The sequence below is a fragment of the Tauraco erythrolophus genome, chromosome 19 (assembly GCF_009769465.1).
Source record: "Tauraco erythrolophus isolate bTauEry1 chromosome 19, bTauEry1.pri, whole genome shotgun sequence".
Lineage (NCBI taxonomy): Eukaryota > Metazoa > Chordata > Aves > Musophagiformes > Musophagidae > Tauraco > Tauraco erythrolophus.
This window is the reverse complement of record NC_141483.1, coordinates 14,441,143-14,468,727: the sequence shown is the minus strand read 5'-3', so window position 1 is coordinate 14,468,727 and position 27,585 is coordinate 14,441,143. Positions and strand designations below refer to the sequence as shown.

The 27,585-nt window shown below is 42.5% G+C and overlaps 1 protein-coding gene across 2 annotated transcripts in view; it reads right to left on the bottom strand.

Annotated features, from left to right (window-relative positions):
• Window positions 1-653: 653 nt before the first annotated feature.
• Window positions 654-27,585, bottom strand: part of PTPN11 (protein tyrosine phosphatase non-receptor type 11) — a 29,864-nt gene continuing 2,932 nt past the window's right edge. The window contains exons 2-16 of one of the 2 annotated variants that reach the window (XM_086623315.1): window positions 25,947-26,069; window positions 24,638-24,832; window positions 23,302-23,494; window positions 21,945-22,061; window positions 21,179-21,292; window positions 16,261-16,357; window positions 15,586-15,665; window positions 15,331-15,489; window positions 12,001-12,132; window positions 10,954-11,108; window positions 10,205-10,272; window positions 9,397-9,548; window positions 5,424-5,536; window positions 5,096-5,197; window positions 654-4,116 (exon numbers count right to left, since the gene is read on the bottom strand). In XM_086623315.1, coding sequence (XP_086479441.1) covers window positions 5,128-5,197; window positions 5,424-5,536; window positions 9,397-9,548; window positions 10,205-10,272; window positions 10,954-11,108; window positions 12,001-12,132; window positions 15,331-15,489; window positions 15,586-15,665; window positions 16,261-16,357; window positions 21,179-21,292; window positions 21,945-22,061; window positions 23,302-23,494; window positions 24,638-24,832; window positions 25,947-26,069 — 1,768 coding nt within the window. In that variant the 3' untranslated portion in view covers window positions 654-4,116; window positions 5,096-5,127. The remainder of the gene's footprint in view (window positions 4,117-5,095; window positions 5,198-5,423; window positions 5,537-9,396; window positions 9,549-10,204; window positions 10,273-10,953; window positions 11,109-12,000; window positions 12,133-15,330; window positions 15,490-15,585; window positions 15,666-16,260; window positions 16,358-21,178; window positions 21,293-21,944; window positions 22,062-23,301; window positions 23,495-24,637; window positions 24,833-25,946; window positions 26,070-27,585) is intronic. The other variant, XM_086623314.1, reaches the window with a different exon arrangement.

Genomic DNA, 27,585 nt, shown 5'->3' with positions numbered 1-27,585 from the left:
AAGAAAAAGAGAAAAAAGGAAAAGAAAAAGAAAGGAAGGAAAAAGAAAAAGAAAGGAAAAGAAAAAAAGAAAGAGGCTAATCCTCATGCCAGTTTTGAGGAAGTTCCACCCCAAGTTCCCAATCAGGGAAGACACGCCGGGGTCAGCTGCCCGATGGCGGCAGGAGGCAGCGGGACGCGGGCGCAGGACTCACCGGAGAGGAGAGGCGGCTCCCGTGGGGCGCCTGGCACCGGCGGCACGAACACAAGGGCAGAAGCTCCCATTCATCCCAGTTGGCAGGAGCTTTGCTCCAGCGGCTCCCGGGAAGGGCAGCTGCTCTCTCCAGCAGCATCTCCTCCCGCCCAGGGCTCAGCAGCGTAACTGGGAAGCACGATGATCTCCACGTGAACACCAGTGCTCCCACACCACCAACTTTACATCTGCAAGCTGGACAAGAGAGTAACTGACAAACCACCTTAACAAAATGATTTTTATTTCTTTTTTTTTTTTTTAATTATTTTTTTCTTTTTTTTTTTTTTTTTGACATTTCCGATGTTTACAGATACGCTTTTACTTCTGATAGCACAGCGTTGCAGCAGCAAAAATCCCAGCGGAGCAGCGGAACTCCGACCCATAAATCCCAGCACAGAAAACAAGGGACAACCACCGATATCTCTATACACGAACTGTAATTTTAATGTCACATTTTGACAACTGCAAATGGTCTACAGAACGGACGTGGGCAGAAGGCAGTGAGTCTTTTGAAACACTAGATGTATAATCAACAGCGTATTATCAACATTGACATGAGTCACACCAAATTGATGACATCCTAAAGGTATTCCTTTTAAAGGATAGAGATTTTTCAATAAAATATTACATTTCATTTAATACTCTGGTACAATACTTCATACATTGCAGGAAAAAAAAAATAAATGCAAGGTCTACTCCACTCCACCTAATAGGATCCTTTTTCATTAGTCTTTAGTACGGTAATAAAAAAAAAAAAATCACAATAATGTCATAAATAAACAGTCTTGAAATTATTAATTATGTTTCACTATTTAAAAGGGAGAAATTAAAAATTAATTTGAAATAATGGAGTTATGGGTAAAAAAAATCAAAACCTGACAACACATCCTAGTAACAGCTGTGATTCTCCCCATCCCTACAACAAAAAAGGAAACTGGTCTTATAACTTCGTTAGCCGTATCCCAGTTAATCGTGTTTCAAACACATATCTTAAGAGGAAAAAGTAAAGTTCGCTCAGGATTAACAGGAGAACCAATCAGTCCTAACACCAGTCAGCTGAAATTAAAATGCACGCTACAAAACATTCCGTAAGTCCGCAGCAAGGTCGTGCTGGCATAAATCATTGTGCCTTCGGAGTTGGGTTCAAGTTCCCCTCGTGGCAGAAAGTCTTCTGCGACAGAACACTTCCGAACCGCGTCCCTCGCCCAGTCCAACGGCACGGCAAAAGCTTGGAAATCACTGCTTAAAATTTGTTCTCTAAGAACTCACTAGAAAGGCGTGAAGCCCACATTCACTTATCTCCCCAGAACCAAAGGACATTCCTCTTGCTCTGCCATAAAGCCCAGCTGTTATTCCAAATAATTTACGGAACCGCTTTAGGAACCGGCTCCCTTGCCGGCGCACGGAAGGCAGATGGATTTTATTCCACAAGGTCTCCCCTTTGGTAGTCAGCAGGGCCCAACGCTCCAGCGAAGAGAGGAGTATTTATTCACAATCTTTCAGACTCCGTTCCCCCCTCATGGACATTCCTCCACCGTATGCTCCCCGGGATTAATACACATTCTGCAGTAAGAATTCCCTGCTTCCAAGAAAACAAAAAAAACCCAAAAATCCTACAGCGGCAGGTTCTAAACAGCTAAAATGAGGTCATGAGGCAACTTGACATTGACCATGTAACTGATTGCTGCTTATACAGGTCAATCTTTTAAGACACATCATATTAACTGAGTTCATAAAGTTCAGAGTCATTCCGGATCCTTCCCTCGTTCCTCTTTACTCTCCCCCAACGTCTCAGTTTGGTGCAGAACAGCTCCAACCCCAACCAAGCGTTCCACCTCGCTGGCACCCATGAAGTGGAGAGTCTGTCTGACTGCACAAAGCTTCAGACACATGTTCAACTGCTGTCAAGTGCTCTGTACAAACACCAACACTCACAACTGGTCCCTGTTCAGCAGGACAAAGCCGTGAAGAGGGACAGGAGAGGAAGCAGCCGACGTACAACAGCATCTCGCTACCGAATGAACAGATTTCTCTCTCGTCGTTACTAGAAATTTTAGATCTAGAGAGGGCACAAGTAATTATGACTTGAGTATAAGGCTATGCCATTAAAACACATATTATGGTATGCTGGTGACCGGAGTTCCAAAACAAGAAAAAACCCAAAGCCTCAAAAGACAAAAAGGACAATAGGCAAAGTGACAAAATTCTGCTTAATATTAAAGAAGCACCTTCATTCAGTTCCAAGAGTTCAAATATTTGATTTTGCCAAGCACTCTCAGGAAAAGGTAACGCAATCTCCCACTCAACCTTTCACAAAGCTGCATTAAGCACATCGCAGGCTTCAGCGCAACGTCACCAGTAAGGCCAGTAACGCGATGCCCCCAGCCCTACACCCCTGCACCCAGCAACGCGACGCGTTCCCCAACTGCAGCTGCTGTCAGAAAACAGCAATAATTCCTCAACACCGCTCGAGTCACGGACCTTCCCCAGCAGGACGGGGGAAGACGTTGGCAGGACACCACTGGTACCCGCCGCCAGGGACCGGTTCTGCCCTTAACACACACGTGAGGCTGCGAGCGGCTTCACGGGGGCTTCTGGGCCAGATGCTGGGCAGAGCAAGCAAAGCGAAGGACCCCGATGAACCGGCAGCTTAACAGAAGCTCTTCATTCCAGAGTCTCTAGAAGAGCCTTTTGTCTCGCTGACAACAATCAGAAGTGGCTTCAGACGAGTGGGATTTTTTTATTTTTATTTTTTAAATCGAACAGGGGCAGCAAATTCAAGGCAGCTCTGCAAGGCACTTCAGGTGGAACGGTACCAACCTCCTGCCTGGCGAGACGAAGCAGAAAAGCCTGCTGGCCTTGCTGCCCAGTTCAACAAAGGCAATTTCCCCACACGACTTCCATTCAGCCACTTCCACCAGCATAAGGCCTTACTAAAAAACCAGAAGGCTCAACAGCTTCCACCTCCCCAGCAGAAGGGGAAGAGGGTGACCTCGTACTAAGGTAACGGCTGCATAGTGGGTTACTGGTTTCACTGGGTTTAATATGCTGTCAAGGGGTCATCATGCAACTTTTAACTCTACAAAAGTTCCACCTCTTGCTTAATGGACGAACACAGACAAACGAACATGGACAGTGTCCTCACAAACCACCAGGCCACCGTGTCTTTTGAGAGATACAGCAAGTTTCTATTTTGGGTAGAGAACGTGTAAAAGAAGTTTTGTTTGATGTAAAGGCTACCTTGCATAATTACTCAAAAATAGCCCATCCAGCCACTCAGCTAAGCCATCATCAAAGCCACCAGTTATCACAAAAAGCACCTTCATATGAAAAACTGCTCACCCCTACGAAACTCAGTCTGAGTTTGAAATGTATTAGGACTAACTTTACCATGTAGCTGATTCTGTCCACGCTGGTGATCCACTGTTTGCAAACAATCAAGTATTGTTCCCATCAGTATTTTACATTAGTGTAATGGATTTATCCACATCATTGCTCTCCCACCACCCCCCCAACCAAAAAAAAAATAATAAAATCCTACAACTGCTCAAAAGAGGAAAAAACTCCAACTAACAGCCATACTGTGAAACAAAAACACTATTTAAAAAACAAATGGATGACAGTCCAACGGTTTGCGGGATTCAAAACTGGTTCTACAAAGTAGTTGTCTACATTGTAGAAAGGATTTCCTTTTATTTGGAAAATGAGCAATTGTAAATCAGGTATTGGAGAGAAGAGATATAAACAATCTTTAGACGGTCTTAAGTTTTGCCACTGTTAGAGGATTAAAACCGCAAATAAAAAGGTACCAAGCCCTCAGAGTTCACCATTCATGTGAAGCTTCTTCCATCTCTTTCTTGACCTTTTTAAAAACCATATTCATTTCTGGGAAAGGAAGGGAAAAGAAAATAAAAGTTATTTAGGAAAAAAACCCAGCAGTTGTTTCTTATTCTGACATGATATGGAAGTGCTCAATTTTGGCTCAAGAAAGACTTTAACTCAACCCCAAGTCTCAAACCTTGCTTAGAAACTCAGCCGTAGAAGATGAGGTTGTGTATAAACTTGGAGAAGGTCTCTGGACTAAATGGATCGAACACACACACAGTTACCAAGCGAAAAAGGGAAAATAGCATTTCTGAGGTCTTTAAAAACACAGGGAAAAGAACACAAAAGGCTTTAGAGCCTAAAAGAAGTTAATGACTAAAGACACCTTAAATTCAAAGGCAGTCCCTGCCTCTACTCACAGCCCACTAACCGAAGTATCAGATAAACTTATTAGCTAATAACCAATATATATATATATATTTGGTTGCCTGATTGCAAGAACCAAATTATACCAGATATTTAAAACATAACAGAGAGAATCTACAGATTCATCTCAGCAAAAGCAAGGTTTTAGCTTATGACAACAACACTACACTGACTGCTCACACCACGCAGGCACAGCAGTAACCTTGAGGCTGAGCATGAGATTAAGTGTTCTTTGAATCCCTTTAGATGCACACAAACCCTGAGCACTGACCGGGAGCACAGACCATTTATAAAAGACACGGGAAGATCAGACTGTAGTTGCTACTCATCTTTTGCTAGCACGCAGAATTTCGGTCTCCTGAATAACAAAGACTTCCAACTTAGGTCGCAGGGCATGAGAACAAAGGCCAAACTACCAAGCTGATACTCCACGTTCTTTCAAAAGGGTAGACTAGATGCAACTCTATCAAAATCAGCCTCTGGAATTCAAACATGCTAAGGGGGCCAGATTACCTGCATTTTGGGTTCTCCCCATAGTTTGGTTTTGTGTGTACTTTCTCCAAACCCCGCAACTCCAGGCTGAATGTACACACTCACTCCTGAGCATACACACCTGCCCTTGCATGGAAGTCTCTGTACATCTTCTCATCTGAAACTCTTCTGCTGTTGCATCAGCCCCACATTTTCATATACTCTAGCACTATCTTCTCTCATTCTGAAATGAAACAAATATTTGCAGTTCAAAGAATCTAGTTTGAGAAAACTGTATTTGCACACACAATATACTTGAGTGAAAATTTATTTTGTTCAATTTAGTTTAAGAGCAAAGCACAGGGCAACAGTCTAGGGCAGATTCCGTGGTAACTCATTCTCACTCGAGGTCCCTGAAGATTAGTTAGTACGGTTCAAAACTTACACACCAACAACAGAAGCAAACTTACTCTGGACACGTTGGGGTTGGGGTACAGGGTGGAAGAGGGCTCTGATCCCCACTTGTCTGGTCCGATAAAGAATATTTAATGTTTGTGTATTCGTGACCTTTTCTCTTACTCTTCTGTGAAGCGAAACACAACAAAAAGCCAAGTTTTGAATTAGTAACAGAAAACAATCATTGAAGGAGTGCAGAAATTACACATGTAACTAACCATGTATGTTGTTTGTCTAGGAGAAGAGAGCTCAGTTCTGTAGATAACACACACAACACGGATAACCTAAAAGGCTGGCTTTAGCTATTGGCTACCAGACCAGAAAAGCCTAACTTTCGATATTCCCCTTTCCACCACCATCTCCAGCAGAACATGCCAACCTTATGAACCAGCACTCGTACACAATCTTCATCTTACTTGGCAGAAGAAACCACACTTCATTCTTTAACAGACAGTACCAGCCAGTGGGCTTCCCACTGACCTTATTTCCAGCTTGGAGATGTGGCCAAATGAGTAACAATGTTGTTTGCAAGATCTCTAATAAAATAACATCTTACCCCATTAGGTTTGATATAAAAAGAACCCAAGCTGTTATTTGTATTCTGCAGCATATGTTACAAGCTGCAGCCAATTGTGCTGGCATTCATCTAAAGATACTGAAGGCTCCAGCAAGCAAAGCTACACTAGAAAAGAAAGGAGGTATGGCTTGCTTCATGTTCAGGACAAACATTCCCAACACATGCATACACTGAAATCTACATATAAATTAAAGCCTCCCTTCAAAATTTCACAGGGTACTGGTTTTTTGGAGGTGGTTTTTTTTTGGTTGGTTGTTTTTTCATCTGTGGTTGTTGGGGTTTTTTTTAATTCTTGACAAAGTACTAAATAACTGGCCTGAATCAATCTCACAGCAGAGGTTGACAGAGCCTCTGGGGAGTCCTGGCTGCTGAGTTTCCATTAAGAACGCTCTGTATAGCAACGTACGTTGAAGTTTTTCCAAGATGGCCTTCCGAGACTTGCTCAAAACTTGCTCAACTTGTTCTGTTATTTTACGGAACTTCTCCTACTTACTCATAGAATCATAGAATGGTTTGGGTTGGAAGGGACCTTAAAGACCATCCAGTTCCAAGCCCCCTGCCATGGGCAGGGACTCCCTCCACTACACCAGGTTGCTCAAAGCCCCATCCAACCTGGCCTTGAACACTTCCAGGGATGGGGCAGCCACAGCTTCTCTGGGCAACCTGTGCCAGTGCCTCACCACCCACAATGTAAAAAATATCTTCCTTAGATCTAATCTAAATACTCCTGACAAATCACTTTCAAATAGACCACCAGTCCAGATCAATTACTTGGAAAGTTGAAGCTAAAAGATTAGATTTAAATAAAAGACAAAGGTTCAAACTCTGCTGCATTCTACAGTGTTACAGGTACAAACCCCTCACCTGCCAATAACATTCTGAAGCCCAAAATTAGAGCTTGATTCCCACCACTCCCACCCCCAAAACTGTGTGATGAATGGCAGTTCAAGTTACAGATGTACCGTACAGTAAAAGCAATTTAAAAAGAATCAGTCAGTTCTTCTGTTTCTTAAGCTGACTGAAACAGATAAAACAAGCCAAGAAGTAGACACCTGGCTCCACTTCCTTCCGCTTAATTCACTGTAATTATCCTTTCTAATTCAGAACCACAGAAACGTGGGAAGAACTATTTGTTTCCTAGGTGTAAGAGAATAAGTATAGTTCCACAGGGAAAAAAAAAGAAACAACAAAAACCCACAAACGCTACAACCAATTCAGTTTGCTTTTCTTCTACGCGTGTGAAGACGACGGGCGACATTTAACACACCACTTAACTCGACGAAACCTTGAGGCTCTCAGCACTGCAACGCAAGATGGAATGCTGGCAGAGCGGGGGAATTTCTTCTACAAACAAAAAGCAGCCATGGCTATGTGAACAGGTGCAGCTGTTCACATAAAACCTGGGCTGAAGGAGTGGCTCAGTGACAGGGGGCTAGCTAACGTGACTACCTAATTGCTTATCAGAGCCGGCGTGCGTCCATCCAGACCGAAAAGCAGCCAGCGAGCACGGCCTCATATTCTTGCCTAGAAAGGTGTCCTAATAGACTTCACCAGGTTTTTTCAAGCTTTCGCTGTTTGCAACTGCAATCAAAGCAAGCATAGAGAAAAAGGTTCCGGAAGTTAAAGTTTCATAAAACACAGCGTTTCATTCCCAAACCATCTTTTTGGAGTGCAATTCAGGCATAGTGTTCTACTACCCAGCCACTTTTTTTCCTGCTCTGTCAGAACACGCTTTGGAGGATTCACAATTCAAGATGTTTTTTTCAGGACAGTAGTTCCTATAGTCACCACAAAGCTTTGCTTTTGTCTGAGAAGTTCTGTATTGTTTTATTTCTATAGCTGCCACTAATCCTAGCTATAGGTCAAGACCTCCTGAGGTAAATCAATGCTCTATTTCCAGTTTCTTAAACTTTTATACTTGTGCCTTCTGAGCTAGTAATGGAATGGAGGATGAAACACAATTAACTGAGCCTCATCACTCTAGAAGAAATACGCTGCTCCACTCAACATCAAAACATTATTCAAAACCCGTTACAACGATCAAGAGAGTTGCAGATGTACTTTGTAAGTGGCAGCAGCAGAAAGAGACCACATTCAAAAAGCTGAGGATGCAAGGCTTGCATAAATACCCACACAGAGAGATGAGGCAGCTCTAAGGTGAAGTGAGACAACAAAGCCAGGGGAAAAAAAAGTACACCTGAGGGATTTCTTGTTCTTCACTTTCTGTCTAATCACCATCAGAGCACACGGCAGCTGTCCTGGGGAGAGGAATAAAGTCTCTATCCTCTCTGCTGAACTGTGCAGCTACATCATGTAGACAAATATAAAATTTGTCTATAAAAGCTCTGCCACACTCCAAAGCAGCCAGAAGCCAGACAAAAGTGCCAAGCTCGAGCTGGCACACTCCATCTCTGAACAGGGATTACAGCTCACACCTGGCACTGCGCTAACCACGCAGCTTCCCACATCTGCCTGATCAGTTGTGTGGGTTTATCTCCTCCTGAGCAGCAAGCCAGCTGCAGAAGGGAATATACTGAAATTCTGAAACAAAAAGATAAAAATCCTACATGACCAGAGGTTAGAGAATGAAAGCAACAGTGGGTAGCACGTCAGTTCTTTGTTACAAAACGAGGTAACTTCTGTAAAAGACCATAGAATTTGAGTGCAATGAAGTACTTAGAAAGAACGAGGTGAAGGTCTTGTGGTTGTCACCAAACATTTCAAAACTTTTCTCATCTTACCACACCAAATCACTCCTCTAACTGCTTTTTGTTGGACACCGTACTGCATGATCACCACATTCATTCTTTAATCTTTCAGTCCAATATACTTACCTCTTACTAATAAACATGTAATTTAAGACTCAAAAATACGTATTAGAGCTACTAATTTGATTATCGTACTTTAGAAATACAGTTAACAGACTGGAAGCCTCTTTAAATGGCAACAGAACACGAGGTTCTGTACTAATTAACAGAGCCTTATCTTTTACTCTCCTTGCACAGAAAACTAGACAATATAAAAGGAAATTTGAGATCTGGGGTGCAGGGAGTCGGGGACAGGATGCCATACGTGCAAGCGTTTTCTTGGAAGGTAAAGCAGCACTATCTGCAGTCATATGGAGAATCCTCTCAGACTGATGTCCTCTGTAAGTGGCCAAACACACCGTTTTTATTTTACAGTCTTCTAATCCCACCTAATAGTTTCAGTCATTCTTAAGCACAATGAAATACAGGCCAGCTTCTTTGAACAGGGTTAACAGGTTACAGACCCTGCCTTTTCACGACGCATTGGTTATACCATCAGCAGTCAGGCCTCCAACAGCAACAGGCAGCAAACAAGCAACTCTGCTCCCTGTTCCCATGATAACACGTTCCTATGTAAGATTTTACACTCTGGGACAAATATACCTGCTCCTCTTCAATTCTGCGCTGTAGCGTTTCGATGTAGTGCTGTACTGCCATGTAAATAAATCTGTACTGTGCTTCTGTCTGAACCATTCCTGACCGTTGTGATCTCACCATCTGAATGGTCTTTGGAACATCGATATCACAGTCCACACCTAGGAAGAATCGTCGCAAGGTTAAGAACAGTGAAATAAACTTTGTCTTTGCCGAAGAGATTGGTCTCATCTTCCAGAAGAACACGGCGTAATTGAAGGATCTTGCAATAGAAGATTGCTAACGTTAACAGAGGATTCGTCCTTGACTACTAATGCACAGGGCTGTAGAGCTGCAACATAACGTTAGGGGAGAAAACTGCATCACTTCACACTCTTCCAAGATGACTTAAAATGCAACCTAGCTCAACAGACATGTCCAGTTAGTCTTTATGGCAGTTTATACATAAATACAACATCGTCCTCGGAGAATGAGTTACTCAAATTCAGCGTGCACGACTACACTGACAGCCACCCGTTCACAAATGATTTTAAAAGCAACATAGAAAAATAAATAATACCAACGATAGTAAGGAAAACATAACCAGGCTCCTGGCTAATCCTCAGCTGAAAGTTTTCATGATGCTGAACGGGAGCAGGGTTTCAGCACTTCAATTCCAGCTAAGTCAAGAGGAATGAGCAAGTCTCTTCTATGTCAAACACACACATCTAGTTTGCAGCACCACTAGAATCCTCTATTCTATCAACACTCCTGTTGTTTTACTGGGGTGTATCTGTCAATGTCCCACAGGAAAATAAAAGTGTCGGGGGGAACCTACCTTTTTCTCTGATTATGTCAATAAGAATATCAATCACAATGAAAGTTCCTGTTCGCCCAATCCCAGCACTGTAAGAAGAGAAAGGGAAAAAGGAGTTAATTGTTTTGCTCTTTCTGAAGAGACATCAAAACATCAGTCCAAGTAAGAGTCTAACATGAAGAGACATCAGATTTCCAAATTATAGTCAGAGTCAAACCAAGCCACGCAGACAAAACTAGAGACCTAATCAACTTAACATGGAAGCAACAGAAGTCATAAAACTTTTCCTACCTCAGTGTTTATAACAATCACTGTTCTTGAATCAGAAAAAAAACCTACAAGGTCAGATCTAACGTTTCCTTGCCTTTTAAGTATGTCATTTATAAGCCAAGACTGAGGAGAGAGCACTCACAAGAGGTGGGATGAGACACTAGAATCTCCATGATCCTGCACCTGAAATGCATCTAGTCAAGACTGGAACCACCTTCTCATACAACATCAGAAATTCTTATTCAGACAGTCACGCACACTCTGAAAGACAGCCTGCTTCGAAGGTGACCATCTGACACCTATCTAGAACATATTGTTTTGCAAAACAAAAAGCACAAACACCTTGACAGATGAAAGTCCGAGTAGCTCTCAGGGAAAGCTGTCGTCTTTTAAAGTTTCTGGTATTCCCCACAAAAAAAAAAAAAAAAAATTTCCAACATAACTCCATAACTCCAAGGCACAGAGAGCAGCAGCCAGAAAGGCACAGTGCATCACCATACCTGCAGTGGACCACAACTGGTCCCGCATCAGCAATGTTCTCCTGCTTATGGTGCACCTCCTCTAGAAAGTCTAGTACACCACCAGGGTCACTTGGGACGCCATGATCAGGCCAAGTTCTGAAGTGATATTGCCAGACTGTTCTCTCTGTGTTCCCCTGGAAGGAAGATGCCAACACATGAAAACAAAATCTTTCAGATCAAAATCTAGCTAGAAGTATTTATGTGTCAAAGTTGAGTCAGATCGGAAGGCGGCATATCCAACCTGCTGCTCTGCACCCACACACCACAAGTCTCTTAAAGAAGGGAACAAGCCAGACCCTGGCCTGACAAGTCAATTGTATCACCTGCTTCCTCGCCTCCCTCTTTCTCATGCAGTTGTTTCCAATATTTCCATCCTTGCCTTTAGAAGGCATGGCGAAGTTCTGCCTGAGGGTGACCAACAGCAAGGGACCTTCATCTGTCATACTCTTCCTTCATACCCAGTGGCACTTACCTTACACACTTCTTCCCACTCAGTTCCATTCCATGGACATACCCAATCTAGCACATTCTGCTTATTTGCTTCTTACACAATGCATTTTGTACCTTGAGCCAAGTTGTCCCTTAACAAGGAAGTGCTATTTCCACGTTAGTTCACTGTTTCCTTCCACATCTTTTGCATTCCTTAAGTGTTCTTTCTACATACTGGACCCACACACAACCATTTTCTTCTACTGCAACCACCTCCATGAAAGGGAGCAAATGCCCAGCTAGACTGAACTGTGATTACTTAAAAGCATCGTCCCTCTCTCCAGATTTCCTCAAAGCTCTGCAGCCGTGCATCTTGTGCCAAAAAGCTCTTAGGTATAAGAATCTGCAATTATCCCAAGGACAAAGAGAAAGATGTGTGGAACTAAAGCTGGAGCTTCACAGAAAGAGACAGGGCCCAATTTATTAATCTCTTAGTGCTTTTATTGATTCCAAAGAAACAGTCTATTTCTGTGGGTGTGTGTTTTTTTTTGTGATCTGCAACTCAAATTAAAAGGACGGAGTTACTAAAATACTTACTTGCCCAACTTTAGACAGCTTAAGTTCTCTTAGTGTGTAATCGTGTGCTGCACTCTCCTTAACATTCCTAACACGCATAACACCATACTCCTTTAGGGAATATTCATCAGGCCAGTATTTGACGCACTTACTCTGCAAGATTTGGAAAAAAAAAAAAAAAAGAAAGAAAAAAAGGAGTAATCAGCAAGAAGAAAGGCTGGTTTGTAAACTGGTTAACACATTTCTGAAACTTTCATTCCTGAATACATAGAAGACAACTACTAGTGCCAGCTGGACAGCTAGCTGCCAAGGTAAAATACATTTTAGGGGCAAGTTTCTCTTCCCCAGAACAAACATCAGATGATTTCAGACAATAGGTACAGGCAATCTCTCCTTTTAGCAGTTTTCATGATCATCTTAGTACCTGCTTTGTATTGATAATTGCAAAACCCGGAGATTAAAATACTGTTCTTTGTATGTCCACCCAACTATGGGTTTCAAAACACTGAGAATTTCCAGTGGAATGCTGTGGCCCTACGTGTTATTCCACAATCAAAACCCAACAGGCTGCAAAATAAATGCAAGTCAAAGGTATAAGCCATTTTTCGCAGAAATGAAACTTAGCTGCTTGCTTTTTCATCACTTAGAGCAGAAAGGGCTACCACAGCTCTCCAATTCCATCACCAAAGGAACAAAGATTGCTCCCTGTGGCAGGGGACTAAAGTCTCATGTGTCTGTAGCTTGTGAAATTTAGAGCTTTTGGCATGCTGCTCTCCTCTCATCTTTGGCCAGGGATATATTCTGTCCACTGAAGAACGGGTTCACCTATTACTGCTTTGATTTCTGTGGTTTTGGTTCCTGTGACACTTCAGGCAAGAATGGCCCCTGTTAGCCTGTGAACACAACACAAGCCCACCCAGCATCAAATGAGAATTTGTAGTGGGTATAGAGATGCAGCTTCCAGCAACAGAAAATGCAGACCAAACAGCGAGTACTACAGAGAAACATCAGCTGTTTGCAGTTACTACTGCATGTTTATGAGAGAACATGGCAGCAAGAAAGTTCCTCCTGCCAACCCAAGATCCAGTACGAGATGACCGAACACGCTTTCCAGCCTACTTAGGCAACAAGATGCTTTTTTGCTACTTTTGCCCTTCTTTCTCTGCCTTCTCCAAAAGGGTACAAGCTAAAGAAAAGACCTTGACCTTAGCATATGCCAGCAGAACTTGCAGTTTCAACACAGAACTCTGAGCACAAGAGCAGTTGGTACAGCAAGTCTGAACAGTAACACACAACATTAAAACAAGCTTTAGTCTGACAGAGGGGATACATGTATTACAGGCTCAATGGACTGCCTCCAAAACACCACTGTTTTAACCTGTAACTATTTGCTGCTTCTCCAGCACATTCTAAAGCACATTCAGAACTCTATGCAGATCTGAAATGTTCCATCGTTCCTCATTTCCTTAAGCAATGTGCTCTTCAAGTCATCTCTGATGCAGAGGTTTCTCTTCTTGCTGCAGATTTGAAAGCATCTTGGCCTGAGATAAAAAAGCTTTTCTATCAGACCTTTATTTGCAATTCTTGAAGAAGTGAAACAGAATGGGGGGGGGAGAAATAAATCAATGCATGCAGCACTGATTAAGTAATTGGACATCAAAATGTTTTATAGAGCCAGAGCACAGAAAACAGGCTTAGCAAAATTCAGAGTCACAGAGAAACTGCAGAGGAGCACAGGCCACTCAGTAGGTTATCAGCAAATTGAAAAAGAGGTGTATTCAAGTCAAATCTTTCAAAACAACACTGTAATTTATTTCTCTCCTTCCAAGAGAAAGATCTAAGAGGAAGGTCATTGGAAAGGGGCAGCTTCTCTCTCCTTCAGCGCATTCTCAGGAAGGACACAAATCATGTCCCTTTAGAAGGGTGATGAACGGGCAGAAGTTTACAAAGCCTAACAAAAAAATCCACAAGACAGAGTCTAATGGTTTCTACAAACACCACTCAATGCCAGCTTTGATACCCAGATTAGGAAGAGAAGTCCATAAAAGCTACTACTATTTGTCTTCTGTACATACACACAAATCCTCTTTTTTTGTGGCAGTGGTAAGGAACTCTGCAATTATCACCCCTAGAAAAACATTAGCTATACTTTCAATTTGATGTTTTTCAAAAGTGATGCTCATCTAACAACATAACAGCTTTCCATTCAGAAACAGACCATTAGATTATTGAAAAAGGTGGACAACGGCATGCAGAAAAAGCAGAGAAACTTAAAAGAAAAAACAACAAAAAAAACAACAGATATTGTTTACAAAACAGAAAAAAGATCAGAAGCGACACATTCCAAAGATAAAACTATACAATACTCAGGAAGTGGAACGTGACCGTGGCCAGAGCATCAGCATTCAAGTATTTCCTATTCTTTCCTGCCGTGCGTCACTAGAACCCAGAAACAAAGTAATAGCCTCGGTTTGCCAGAAGACAGCGACTAAGACATGACCTCTGTACTTTAAAGGTAAAATGGGGGTTCTTGGGACACACCAATGCAGGAAAAATTTCCTCTTTCAGAGCATTAAACGCTGCCGGAGCGGTTCCCAAGAGGCCCGCAGACTCCCAGGGCTGAACTGGCAGCTGTGCTCACGCAGAACTGGGCAGTCAAGGCAAAGAACCTGCCTTTAGGGACAGAAGTGCAAAATCAGAGCTGGTTGAGGGATTCCTAACCAGGCACAGTTGCAGTCCCAATCCCTGGCTCAGCACACAAGGATGTTCTCAAATTCGAGCACGGGAAGTAAAGCCGGAGCAGAGAACAGCGTTCTAGTAGTCCAGGAAGCGTGACTTCAGTGAGGTGAAGCTGGGGTAATAACTTCCACATGATATTGTGGGTTTTAGGTAAGAAGCAATATCATCTAAATTCCTTCTTGTAAAGTCCCACAATTCTGCTTTTCTAGTGAAGCCTGTGGAAGCTTGGTAAGCTAAAATAAACGGCAATACTTTTGTTGCAGGAACAGGGAGTTTACCCCTTCGATAACGCAGAATGCCTGTTTGGCTACATCTCGCATTCCAGTGCTTCATTCCCTGAATAATTTTAAAATACATAGATTCATATTCAGGAGCTAAAATTTAATCAGTCAACCCTTAAAAAAGGGAGGCCTGATGATATGACAGAAGTGTAACCCCCAGTTCCCACAGGTTCCAATAGAAAAGGACACTCAGCACCTTCCAGGTCTCTAAAGACAGTGGTGGCACACTGGATTTCAGGATATAAAATCAATATAACTGAGCCAGTTTAGTCCTTACTTGCATTCAAATGTCATGACCTTTCCTAAGGCCAGCCTAAGAGTCTGTTTTTACCTTTCCTCTTTCAACTTCTTTTGTTGTCATAACAATAACTCGAGAATTCTCCTGGAACACCATCCTCCAGAAATCATTCACTGTATTCTGCAGGCAACCTTGAGTAGCAATGTAGCTTTTTTTTGGCTTTGAGTTGTTGCACTTGGTTTCAAACTCAGGCTAGAGAAAAAAAACAATTTAACAAATGGTGACAACATGTTAGAGAGTAGACATGGGTTGTGCCAACAAGATTCCTGTAGGTAGGAGCACACTTACCATAATAATATTAGCATTGATATAGTCTGAAACAGGTTCATTTGGATCACCATCATGTAGAACAACTCTGGTATGATCAACTGCAAGAATATATATGCATGTTAAGTGCTTGCATCCTACAGTTGTGAACACACAGCTAGCTTTACATATCCCACAGGCAGGTATGTTTCTTACTGCTACCAGAAGCTATTAAGTTATCAAACTCAGTAAATTAGGGGCTAGAATATTCCACCTTTCCTCTTTTGCCATTTCTTATAACAAGTCACCAATTCATAACGAGCTACATCAAAATAAGTGTTCGTGCCCCCTGGTAACTCATGTGTACACGGACCATCAAGGCAAACAGCCACTGGATTTGCACCGTGCAGTTCTGGGCTGCAAATTAATCCTCTTAAATTTAAGCACTCCATTTTGCTGAATAACAGTTTAGGGATGTGACGCTTTTAAATGAAAGCTGAAGATAAAACCAATATTTGGGAATCGAAATATCGGCATCTACAAAGTGCAAATATTTGAACACAAATTGGAAATTGCACAGGCTAATACTGACAACATGAGAGGGGCAATTATCACTAAAGCACAGTGGTGATTAATTAACCCTGTATTTACAAGCTAAGAAAAGAAAGCATAGAAAAGCAGCAGGCTTACATTATAATGAGAGAGATCAATACTTACAGGGTAAAATGTTTTTGTATCTATTTTTGTTTTTGTTTTCTTGACGCTGACCTTCTTTACGACTATAGAGAAGTTTGCATTCTTGCTGCTGCAAAGTCTAAATGGAAACAGCAGAAATAACTGGTTTTAATAAAAGCAGTATGGACTGTTTCACCATCGTTAGAGTGATCCTTTCTCACAAAAATTATTGTACTTGATTATAACGCCAGATAGTCAGAGAAAGAGAGAGGGGTACTGGATTTCTCCATTGCTTCTGAGGTATATAAGACACACAGAAGCATGAGTGAGAAGGCAAGCTATTTTCCACCTGATAATCACAAACACCTATGATTAAACCCCAAACTGTCACCAGCAAGTCCTCATGATACTGTTCTGACCAAGCACACACAAGCTAATCCCTTCAAGCTTTTAGCTGTGAAACACTGTGCAAGGAAAACGTAACTGCTTAGATAGGACCCCAAGAAAAGTTTGGCTGTGGATGTCTGGCCATCTTAAAAGGCACGCTAAATAAAGCAAACACAAGCAGCATTCTTCAGAGCAGGTTCAAATAAGCTTATTTATCAGTAGGTCTTTCCCACCAAGCACAAAAGTCAGGAGTACTATTGCATTTCTCCTTTTTTGCTGAAGGAGGCAAGTAAGGAGCTAAAAAATTTCCACTGAACAGGCATTAGCTTTAGTACCAACAAAAATTAGTAATTAAATCATTCAAAACATTGTCAGGCTGCAAAGGAGCAAGGCATTCTGTGAAGCAGTGCTTCTCCACCCGAGCTGTTCTGGATTCCTCCAGGCCTTACCAGCCGCCTTCTGCTCCACCAGCCACAGTAAGTCTGCAGCAACGCTGCTGGAGAGCCCCCAGGACAGGTCCTGGGGAGCAGGGAGGCTGTTACAGCAGCACGAAAGTGGATCCCTGCAAGCTGCAGCCAGACCAACTCTAGACAGCCAGAGGAGGAAGGAGCATACAGAACACCCAGAGCAGCACGTTGACACAAGGAGCTGCATTTAAATACCAAGCACAGTGAAAAGTCCTTCAGCAGTCAGAAGAAGAACATTAAGAAGACATTCTTGTCTATTCCCCCAAAAGGCCACGGGGGAATGCTACAGTATTTTCAAAGATAAAATGCCAATGTACAACCCACCAATGAGTGCTCTCACTATTCTCTCGAACCAACACAGGACCATTTCACCAAACCAGTACAAAATTTTGTGCAGACTTTCTCACATTCTTTCTCCCTGTTGAGAGAGGGTGGGCATTAGGTAACTACAAACAGGGTTATCCATAAATCATCCCTGTGTAGAAACAATAAATCTGCATGGGGATTTCTCCTGTCAGCAAGGAGCTCATCTTTCCGTGCCTGGTTCACAATTAATACGACAGGGACAACAGCAATTCCACACTTCACAGCCACGCTGCTTAGTAGCCAACTTCCCTCCTTGCAGTGAAGCTGGAGGGACCAGAATCTCAATGCCTTTGTTCCAAGTTTTAATCCCAAAAGTAGTACCAGTCTGACTAAAAGGAACACTCAGGCTTTGGAAGCTGCTCCCCTTGTCATTACCACCCTTCATACTCTTGCAGAGATTGCTTTTACTTTAAAGCTTGGGCACATCAGGCATGTTTGCTCACTTCTGTTTCAGTCTCTGTTATTGCTATTGCCTCACTTAGTGACCTTGGACAATTAGGCTCATCCTAAAGACAGGGAAACCAACGAATAAAAGCATCACAGGAGAGCTGTGAGGTTTCACACTTAGGAAGCAAAGACAGAAAACATACCCCCATAAAGGATGGCTTGCTACGACCAGCGAAGGGTGATCCAGCACTTTGCAGTCAGCTCGCCTCTGGCCACACTGCAAGAGTCTTTCAAGTGCCATTATCCCAGAGCACCTTTGTGTAACGTGAAGGCTTTTGTGCCTCAGCCAAATAAAACGTCAAGCAAAAGAACTGAAAGCTAAACTTCACTAGCAGGTTAAAAAATGGAAACAATTAAGTGTGTGGAAACCATAGCTCCAAACACATCTTCACTTCATACAGTTAATTATTATTGCTTTGAGCATCCCTGAGGAGAGATCCACGAGCAGCAGCGACTGCTAACAAGCCCATTAAGAGATGTACAGAGTGAGACAATAAATCTGAAACTTAGTCCTCAATTTCACTACAACATCCGAGCATCAAGCTCACCAAACAGCCATTTTTCAGAAGGAAAAACATTACAAGCACTGTCAACACGTCTGTCTGGTGGTTCACAGGACAAGAGGTACATTCTTAAATACGCCTGAAGACAAGTAATTTATAACTACCATCTGGAGTGCCAAGTCGTAAACAGCACAGGCAGAGATTCATGGACAACCTGGAGTTTGCCCCCCTGCCACCAAGGCTGACAGCTAGAGCTTACCTGTGGCGAATGACAAAGCATGACACTAAAACCGCCACGAGATTGCTTCATTTCCAAAAACACAGCGGAAAAAAAATAAGGTTTAGCGCCGACCTCACTAACAGCACTGAAGGGGAAAGAGAAGTGCAATGTCTGACAGGTAAAATCTTTCGCTTCTTACATTTACTTTTTCTGTAAGACTTCTGGCTTGCTAGCAAATAGTCGTCTTCAGGGAAGTCGCAAGACAGGAAAACACTTTGCTTCTAAGGACCAACTGATAAATCCATTACAAGACAAATTTATTCAACAAAGACCAGAGGTCAGAAAAGAAACCCTAAGTGTCGAGTAATAGTTCAGTCATATTGTGACAAATCACCAATCCATTCCTAAATACACCACACAAGAGTGCTTCCCTCAAGAAAAAGAAAAAAAAACCAACATTAATTCACACGGCTTCTAGTAAGCCAGCACCAATTACAAGGGCAAGCCAAGGGGTACACTTTTTCCTTTTTATGCCCTCTGAATAAGAGTAAGGCACGCTGAGAGCCTCCAGGGAAGACAGCAGACACCCTTTGCTTGGCCAACTTGCAAATGTACGTTCAGGCTAAACCACACAGTGATCACATACACAAGCTACACGACTGTGTCGTGATATCTTCACGCACATCGCTAATCGAGTCTTTGGAAAAAACAGCTAATTCCCACATGCCAGTTTTAGCCATCGGAGCAGGTGTGGCCAATCTTCCCCACCATTCAGGCCCCATATCAAAGTTCACATGTTGAACCCTGCAAGAGAAGCAATTCAAAGGTTGAGGCCACTTTACCTCCAGGCAAGGTTCACAAGCAATAGATGAGAACTGCTCCCCAGGGTACCCACCACTCTACTGTTAGGGTAAACCAGAGTCCCACGTCCTCAGCAATGGCCAGAGTAGCCTCTGCTGGCTTGTTTCCCCCTCCAGGCGGGATTCTGACCATTCAGCTGTCCTGGGTCAAGGACTACCCTCTCCCAGAAGGGGCACAGGGAAAGAGAGAGGAGAAAATTTAATCCTTGTTTTATGATTTCCCCACTGCCATGACCTCACCTTCTTATATTCTATCCACATTTGTAGTGAAATGTGTTACCTCTTTGGTAAGTCTTTTGCTCTTCATGGATTTATTTTTCTCCTCCTGATAATAATCTTGGAGCAGACTGGACAGTACATTCAGCTAATGAATGTGTCTGATCAAAAAAAGAGTTTCTTCAAGAACAGTTGCTTTGCAAACCTGTCACTATTCAAGAAGTTTCTCAAAACAGCATGACACAGCCAAAACCAGTCTCTCTGTCCAAGATCAGGACTTTCCAGTTTCCTGTTGCCATCTGCTGGTGGAGTTCCAGACTCCACTGTGGTTTTCTTACGTGCCTGCGGTATAAACCAGTATGTTATGGCTATGACCATCACGTGCATGCAGCTAAGTGACTGCAGTTGCGAGAGAACAGTTAGGGCCCAGGCTAGACTCAAGTAGTTTGGAATGTGGTAGTTAATGCTCATACTTAATTAGCTCTGCTTGAAAAATCAACAGTTTCAGCCATATTTTCTTTCTAAGTAGCTCCCCAAAATCATTAGGGCTTCAAAAAAGGGGAGAGCTGGGCCAGCACAGCTACATTACACACACGGGAGGTGCGCAGACAAGACGGAGAGAAAGGCAATGCTACTTTCGGGGAGGGAAATGGAATTTTGGCTGCAGGCAGAAATGAAACACCCAAACAAAACAAAAATAAATCTCCAGGAGTCCACAGAACACATATAATCAATGTTGCTTCATCTCAGAGCTTGCTACCACTACCGCTTCACAATAGTTTTAAGATCCAAAAAAAAAAAAAAAGGGCTATCAAAAAGCCACAAACTCAAGGACGAGAGCATATACTGACTGAGAAATCCCACTGAAGTTCCCCTAAAGCAATGGTATCCAACCTCCCAAACACAGCAGAGTGCAAACCCCAACACCCTCTGCACTGAGACACGCAAGAGAAAGCACGGTGCCATTCCCTTCACACGCACAACACGTCTGGCACTCCAGCTGCACCAGTACTTGGGTCACCAGCAGTAACGCAGGCCAGGAATTAGTCCTTTGCCTCCAGAAACATTAATCCAGCCCACGGACCTCTTCCTGTCCACATGAAGAAAAGGAACACAGAACTGAAGCTGATGAATTGTCCCGGTGGGCCAGATACAATCCCATTGTTCCGGCAGGATACACACCGTTGTATATATGGCTCCCTCATATGGGGAGGATATTCAAGGAAGGATTGTGCTAGATACTCAATGAATAGCATGGAAGAACATAATTAGCTCTCAGAATCAGGAAAAAAGGTAAATATTTCAATCATTTTGCTAGCAGACACAAGAGTGACATTTTAACACAAGCTGTACCTGGCACAGGAGAGGGGAGCAAGAACAGGGATCTGAGGTGACGGAGGGGAAGACGAGAAAAGGTCAGGAAGGCAGTGACCAACCTAACTTTTTAGCAGTGTAGAGATTGAACACCGTAACACTTGGAATGTAAGGAAGTACCTCAAACTCTTCCCAGAAGCCCTGCTTGACTTTATCTGTCGTCTCTGCCAGCTTGCTTAGCTCTCGCACTCTGCTCTCGATCTCCGCGGCGTTAATGCGGGTGGTGTTCAGAGGCTGAGAAAGACACAAACGTTAAACAAAGGGGTAACAAATGGTAACTGTGAGGACACCGTTCAAACACAAATCTCCTACGCTATGTACATTTTAGACAGGCAATTCTAGGATCCAGGCATCTATTTAGACTTTTCAGTTTTGAAGGGCAGTGAGGGTAGCGAGAAAGGAGGCAGGGAACAATTGCTTTTAGATAAAGTCTCACGGTTGTTCTTCAATATATTGTCTCGTTTCTGGACTAGTCCTGCAATCCCTACAGATCATGATGAAACCGAGAGAAGTTCTGCCTGGATCAGAGACACAAGACTCTATTCCTTCACAGGTGTGTAAAAAATTGTTCTCATTTAAACGACTGACTTTGTCATCCAGTTTCACAGAATCACAGAGTGGTTTGGGTGGGAAGGGACCTTCAAGATCATCCAGTTCCAACCCCCCTGCCATGGGCAGGATACCTTCCACTACACCAGGTTGCTCAAAGCCCCATCCAACCTGGCCTTGAACACTTCCAAGGACGGAAGTTTATGAAGTTTAGTTCTTCATTTTTCCATTAGGAAAGTAAAAAAGTGACGTCTCATAGAACACATGGAAAAGCCTGAGCTTCAACTATGCATGCTGAAGGTAACAAAGCTCAGCGATGCCTCCTCCATTCACTCACCTGCTTGAGTTGCAATACTGTGCCCAAAGTTTCTACCATAGGGTTCTTCTTGTAATGTTCCACTAGATCTGTCAGAGAGTCAAATTTCTCCCCTCCACCAACATCGTATTTTAGATCCTTGAAAGACAGATGCTCATTAAAAATAAATACACTTTGTACAATGAAGCCTATATCATCTTTAGGCTATGCAGCATGCAAGAAATTTTCTTTATAACCATACGTAGAAGAATCTAGTAAAATCCTTCTGCTAAGGAACGGCAGAACCTCAACAAAAAGAAACACACACAGACTATGGAGGACATTCACCTTTTTGCCATCTAATTGAAAATCATTTTATCTGCCTTTTCAGGAAAGCTGATTCCTTCTGAACTGAGGTGCAGTCAGCTCAAGCAGGCTACCTGAGCTACACCATCAGAATCCAGGAGATCGCTTCGGAAATCAATTCAAGTTCCTAAGAGTATCATTGAGTCCTGAAGGGCTGGCATTGACTGGCACCATTCCTATTTTAAGGAAGCAATGCCAAGTTATTTTCCACAATGTCATAAACGCTACTAGTATTTAACTGCAAACCAGAGAGGTTTTCTTGGGAGAAAAAACAAACTGATAGTTTAGCTTTTACAGTCTCAGTCGACCACTTCCACCTCCCAACTATTTCTGTTACTGCATTTTAGTTGTTTTTAAACAATTAAGTGTTGCACTGTCTTTTAGGATAACTGAAGAAAAACAAATTGACAAAATCTGTGATTTTTGTGTTTAAAATAGCAATCCATGGGCATATATGAAAAGATCAAAAGACTGTAATTTACTAACACTTCGGTGAAGAACTACCTTATATTAAATTCAAGCTTTGGATTTATAAGTATTCTTTGGATTCAATACTCGGAATTTTCACAGAGTGTTGATCATCTCCCAGGTGCAACTTTATAAACTGACAGGAGAAACAGATATACTTGGATGGATCCCTATTTGTCCAATTGCTCATGTTTTTAAATAATTTATCTGGGAGACTGCAACTCACTTAAGAAGATTCATGAACATGAAAGGCTCCATCAGCAGAGGATTCGAGACAGACTTCTGATGCAATCAAAAGCAAATCTATTAGAAGGTGCTTGACAGCATAGTGTAGTGGGACATGATTCAGTCAGGCAAGCAGTCAAAAAAAACCCAAAACAACAAACCACTAATAGAATTTCGATGTTATCGAATTAGTCAATTTGATCGAAGAGATGATGTAGAGCACACAGTGCCACAGGGAAAGGGGAAATGTGTTCAGCTCTCTGTTAGAGAGCCCTCCTGTTAGAGCAAACCCGCCGCCCGGGGAAGCAGCCCTGTGAAAGCAGCTCGTGCTTCATCATACCTGGCAGTGAATCATGACATGTGTCACTTTAGATTTCCCATCATTACTCTCTCCTTTATCATCTCCCGTCCGGACAGAAAGAACAAAGTCCCCAGGGTGGCTTTGACTCTCGCGCACGAGAAAGCTTCCATGTTTTCCTTTTTCTGTTAACAGTTTTTCAGCTTCTCTTCCAGAGAGATGCCCATGAAACCACCTTTAAATAAAGCAAGATACAGACAGGTACCCTACTTGTCATTTCAGCCATGGCTGAATCCACTTGTTCTAAATATTTATAATAAAGTAAAACGCTTATGTACACTCCACAACAATGTCCAGGTCTACAGAAAGCCTGTTTATAAAAATAAAACACAAAATAAGCCTTGAAGTATATATGTACATACACAGGAATTATTACAGAATCCCTTCCAAGCAAGCACTGTCACAAGCACTGAAATTTGAGTTTCACATGAAGCTTTGGTTTGGATCCTTTACAACAGTCCAAATGGATTGCCTGGGGTTCCATAAGCACGAGCTTATATTGCAACCTTTTCCTCGGTCAAGGCATTTATCCTTCCTTTATTTCCTTTGTAAGGATGCACTTTCCTGATAAACCTGTGGGAACTTAGCGTCTTTGAGACCTTACCCCTCCATCACATTAGGAATTGGACAGGATAATAGCAATCTCATTTCTTTAGGAAACATGGCCAAAAAGGCACTAATCCTCCCCACCACCGTTAAATACAAGCCATGCTGTGGAGCGAGAGAACTTGTTTTAGTATTTTTTCAGGTTTATTCATTTCTAAGAATAAACTGGTACCTACTCACAGAGGTTTGTTTCTGACACACAGACACTTGTCAGAATATGTCAAGTCTAAAGTCTCAGATTCTCCTCATTAGCCACACTCTTAAAAACATGAGTTTGAGCAATTTGAGGATTTTGTTGTCATTCACTTACTTATACATATGCTCACTGCTGGACACATTTTACAAAGTTATGCCCAGAAATACACCTGGGAATTCCTTGTAGTAATAACAGCTTCAGGAAGCTTTGGGAGAACTTCTATAATAAAACATTCTCCTAGTAAAAATAAAGGGAATTATGCCCTCTGTTTTAGTATTTATCACATCAGGAAGAATGCTGACGAAAAGAGGTCCTGGGGCTTAGACTGTTTTACTGAAATCATGTTTATCAGCCTACTTTGCAGTAACCTCACTGAAAGCAGTGGGAGCACTTTTAGTGCAAGACAGTGGCTGCCCTTTCATCAAACAGAAGCTGACTGTAGTGTTAACAGGGATAAACACACGCATTTACTAAGAAGTGCGTGGACACTGATGTTTTCACCACTATTTCTCTGACCTTTCAGACGTAGGATCAGCACAGTTCAGTGGATATTTCAACTCTATAACATCTCCATTCTTTTCCTTGAGCTGTCCATGATGTTCCATATAATACTGGACTAACTCAGCCAACGTAGCAAACTTCTCTCCTCCATAGAGGTCATAGTAGTCTCCTGTGTTCTGGATCTTGATGTGAGTGACAGCTCCAGTTCGTCTAATATTTGAAAAAAAAGGAAAGACAGGTAAGTCAGCAGATTTCCAATCAATCCCTTTTATATTTCGTGTTCTGTTGTCTGAGAAAGAGAAATCCATATCCACTTTCCAACTGAAGTATTGCAGAATAGCTAAGCTAGTGCACCTCCCAAGTGTGCTTCAGCCACATTTTAGTGGCTTCCAAGAAGGGGAAGTGGCTGTCCAACAGTCAGGAAGAATGGGAGAAAAACCTTCATTCCATTACAAAGGAATCCTCGAGGCCAGCGTCAGCTCTGCGGCCTCACAGCCTCCAGCAGAAACCCCTCAGACCTCCAAGAACTGCACACACAAGGACGAGGGGCGGAGGGGTGAGGAGACGAGAACTCGGCATTCTCAAGACACTCATCAGAGCTTGTTTGCTTCCTTCCCTAGAATTCCACACTAACTGCTAGGATCTCTCCTTCAGTAGGCAGCTGCCTTTTCCTGATGCAAGCCATTTGCTCCCACAGTCTCCAGTACTAACGAGGAACAGCTCTCTGAAAGAGCCCCCTTCAGTTCAAGGTCCATTACCTCAAAGGCACCCAAGCAGCATTATTCTTATCACCAACCCCACTTTTTCCTTTATCTACTTCCTCTTGCTGTCCTTTCCCCATCCCTGCCACTATACACAAAGTGCCAGGGACAAGTGTTACAAAAGGCCTATTTTGGAAGCAGTGGCCCTTAAAAACATGCTGACTTTTCCAGTAAGAAGAGAATCTGGATAGCATTTTCTTGCATGTGCTCAATCAGTAACTCATCTGATCTCTGCTATTACCTAACAGATTTTTAAAGGGCTAAAAATAACACTTACGAGTCTACTTTTGCTTCCCCTTAACTTCTTCTGTCTCTCTGCAGAATCAGAATTCACCACCTGCCAACCTATTCTTTCCCCAAGTTGGGTCAAAGTATTTGAGAACCTTTTCACAGAAAACAGGAGGAAAAAAAAGAGGGGGAAAAGCAAACAACAGACTAAAAAGTGATCCATGCATTCTTTCATCTCTTACCAGAAGTTTGTTACTTCTTCCCATAGAACAGCATCAAATGCAGAACCCTGCAAATCTGGGGAGACAAACAAAAAAAAATAAATTTAAACTTACCTAACAGAGAGCGTGAAGTCTCCTGGGTTACTTTTGCTGGGCCGTGCCAAAAAACTGCCATCCACTCCTCTTGTCAACAGTAGGTTTTCTGCCTCCACCCCAGTAATATTTGGATGAAACCATCTATAAAAGGTTAAAAACAAAGCGTTAACCAATAAATAGAAGATCTTCTGGTTTTCAGAGTTAACTTACGTGACAAGACTACACAGAACAATCCAACAGCTTCAAAACCAAGAAGTACTGAATTTCGTTCCTAAATTAATATCTATCTTAGCAGAAAGTGTAAATTGGTTCATTTCATATTATATTGCAATTTTACCTATTGGTAAGAGATGCTGTGTACGTGAAAAAGCTACACCTTTATTGGATTAAAATGATATCAAAGAAAGGTCTACAGTATAAACACAGATCACCAATCATGCATCTTCCTTACTTCTGGAAGACAGGACACACAAAGAAACTGAAAGACAATAAGGAAAAAGATTTTAAACTAAACCAAAACATTTAAAGTGACACTTGACAACATTTTAAAGGTTAAAAATTTAACAAAACCTCATGCTTTAGGGCACAGGCTGCCCACCAGCTGATAGGGGCCAGGAAGGAGCTTCACTTGTGGGCAAACTGTTCAGTTGCCCAGTCTTCTTCCACCCTCCTCAAGACGAGGTGGTGCTGATCGCTGCCAGACACAAGGGCACTGCTCTGTCTCCCAGGACAATTCCTCTGGTCTGAATATATCCCACTTAAATACAGACCCTGAGGGATCTCACACTGACTTTCACCGCCCACAACCAGCCTTGCCCTGCCAAAGGAGAGCTCTATATGGTCTACAGCCAAGGAGCTCCGTGTCCCCACCTATGGCATTGACTTTTGAGACTTATTCTTAGCCCCTCAGCGAGCACATCTGCCTTTTCCCTTATCTGTAACCGAGGATTTTTGTTGCACTCTTGCAGTACCAAACCACATCTGCGCGTTCTGGATGAGCGGAGTTTTTAGTGAGGCACCATTTTAGAAGACAAACTTCAAAAACCCAAAGCAAACCACCAGGCAGCCCAGGGACAGAGATGTGAACACAGCAGCTGGGAACTGTTTCAGCAGCTTTGTCAGCCTTGCACGTGGCAATTAAAAGATGGCCTTTGTTTTTCAGACTTGCCATAAATCAGACACTACGCTGATTTATTTCACGAGTGAAAAGGCACAGCCATATCTGCAGAAAGAACACCAGCTACTCCTCTTTGGACACAAGGTTCTTAGTTTCTTCAAGGCAAAGCGAAACACTAGACTCTGCAACCAATCTCATCACAGATATGAGTGCTATATCTAAAAAAAATGGCACAGCATTTCTGACCGTTCCTCATACCATCAGCATTTCACACCAAACTGCTGAAACAGCAAAATATGCGTGTCTAAATTTAGGGTTATTACTTTAATTGTTTCAGCAATTCCTTCTGTACTGAAAAATTGACAATATTCCTACGAGGCTTTATCCAGCCTAGTCTTTTTGGGTATGGATTCTCATGGAAACATTCTGGAGAGTTTTAGAGATTCTAGAATACCCAAACCTCTAGTAAGTCATTCAAAGGAGAATTAGGATTACTTATGCACCAGTTCTATTTCACAAGCAAATTATTCTTCTTGTCGA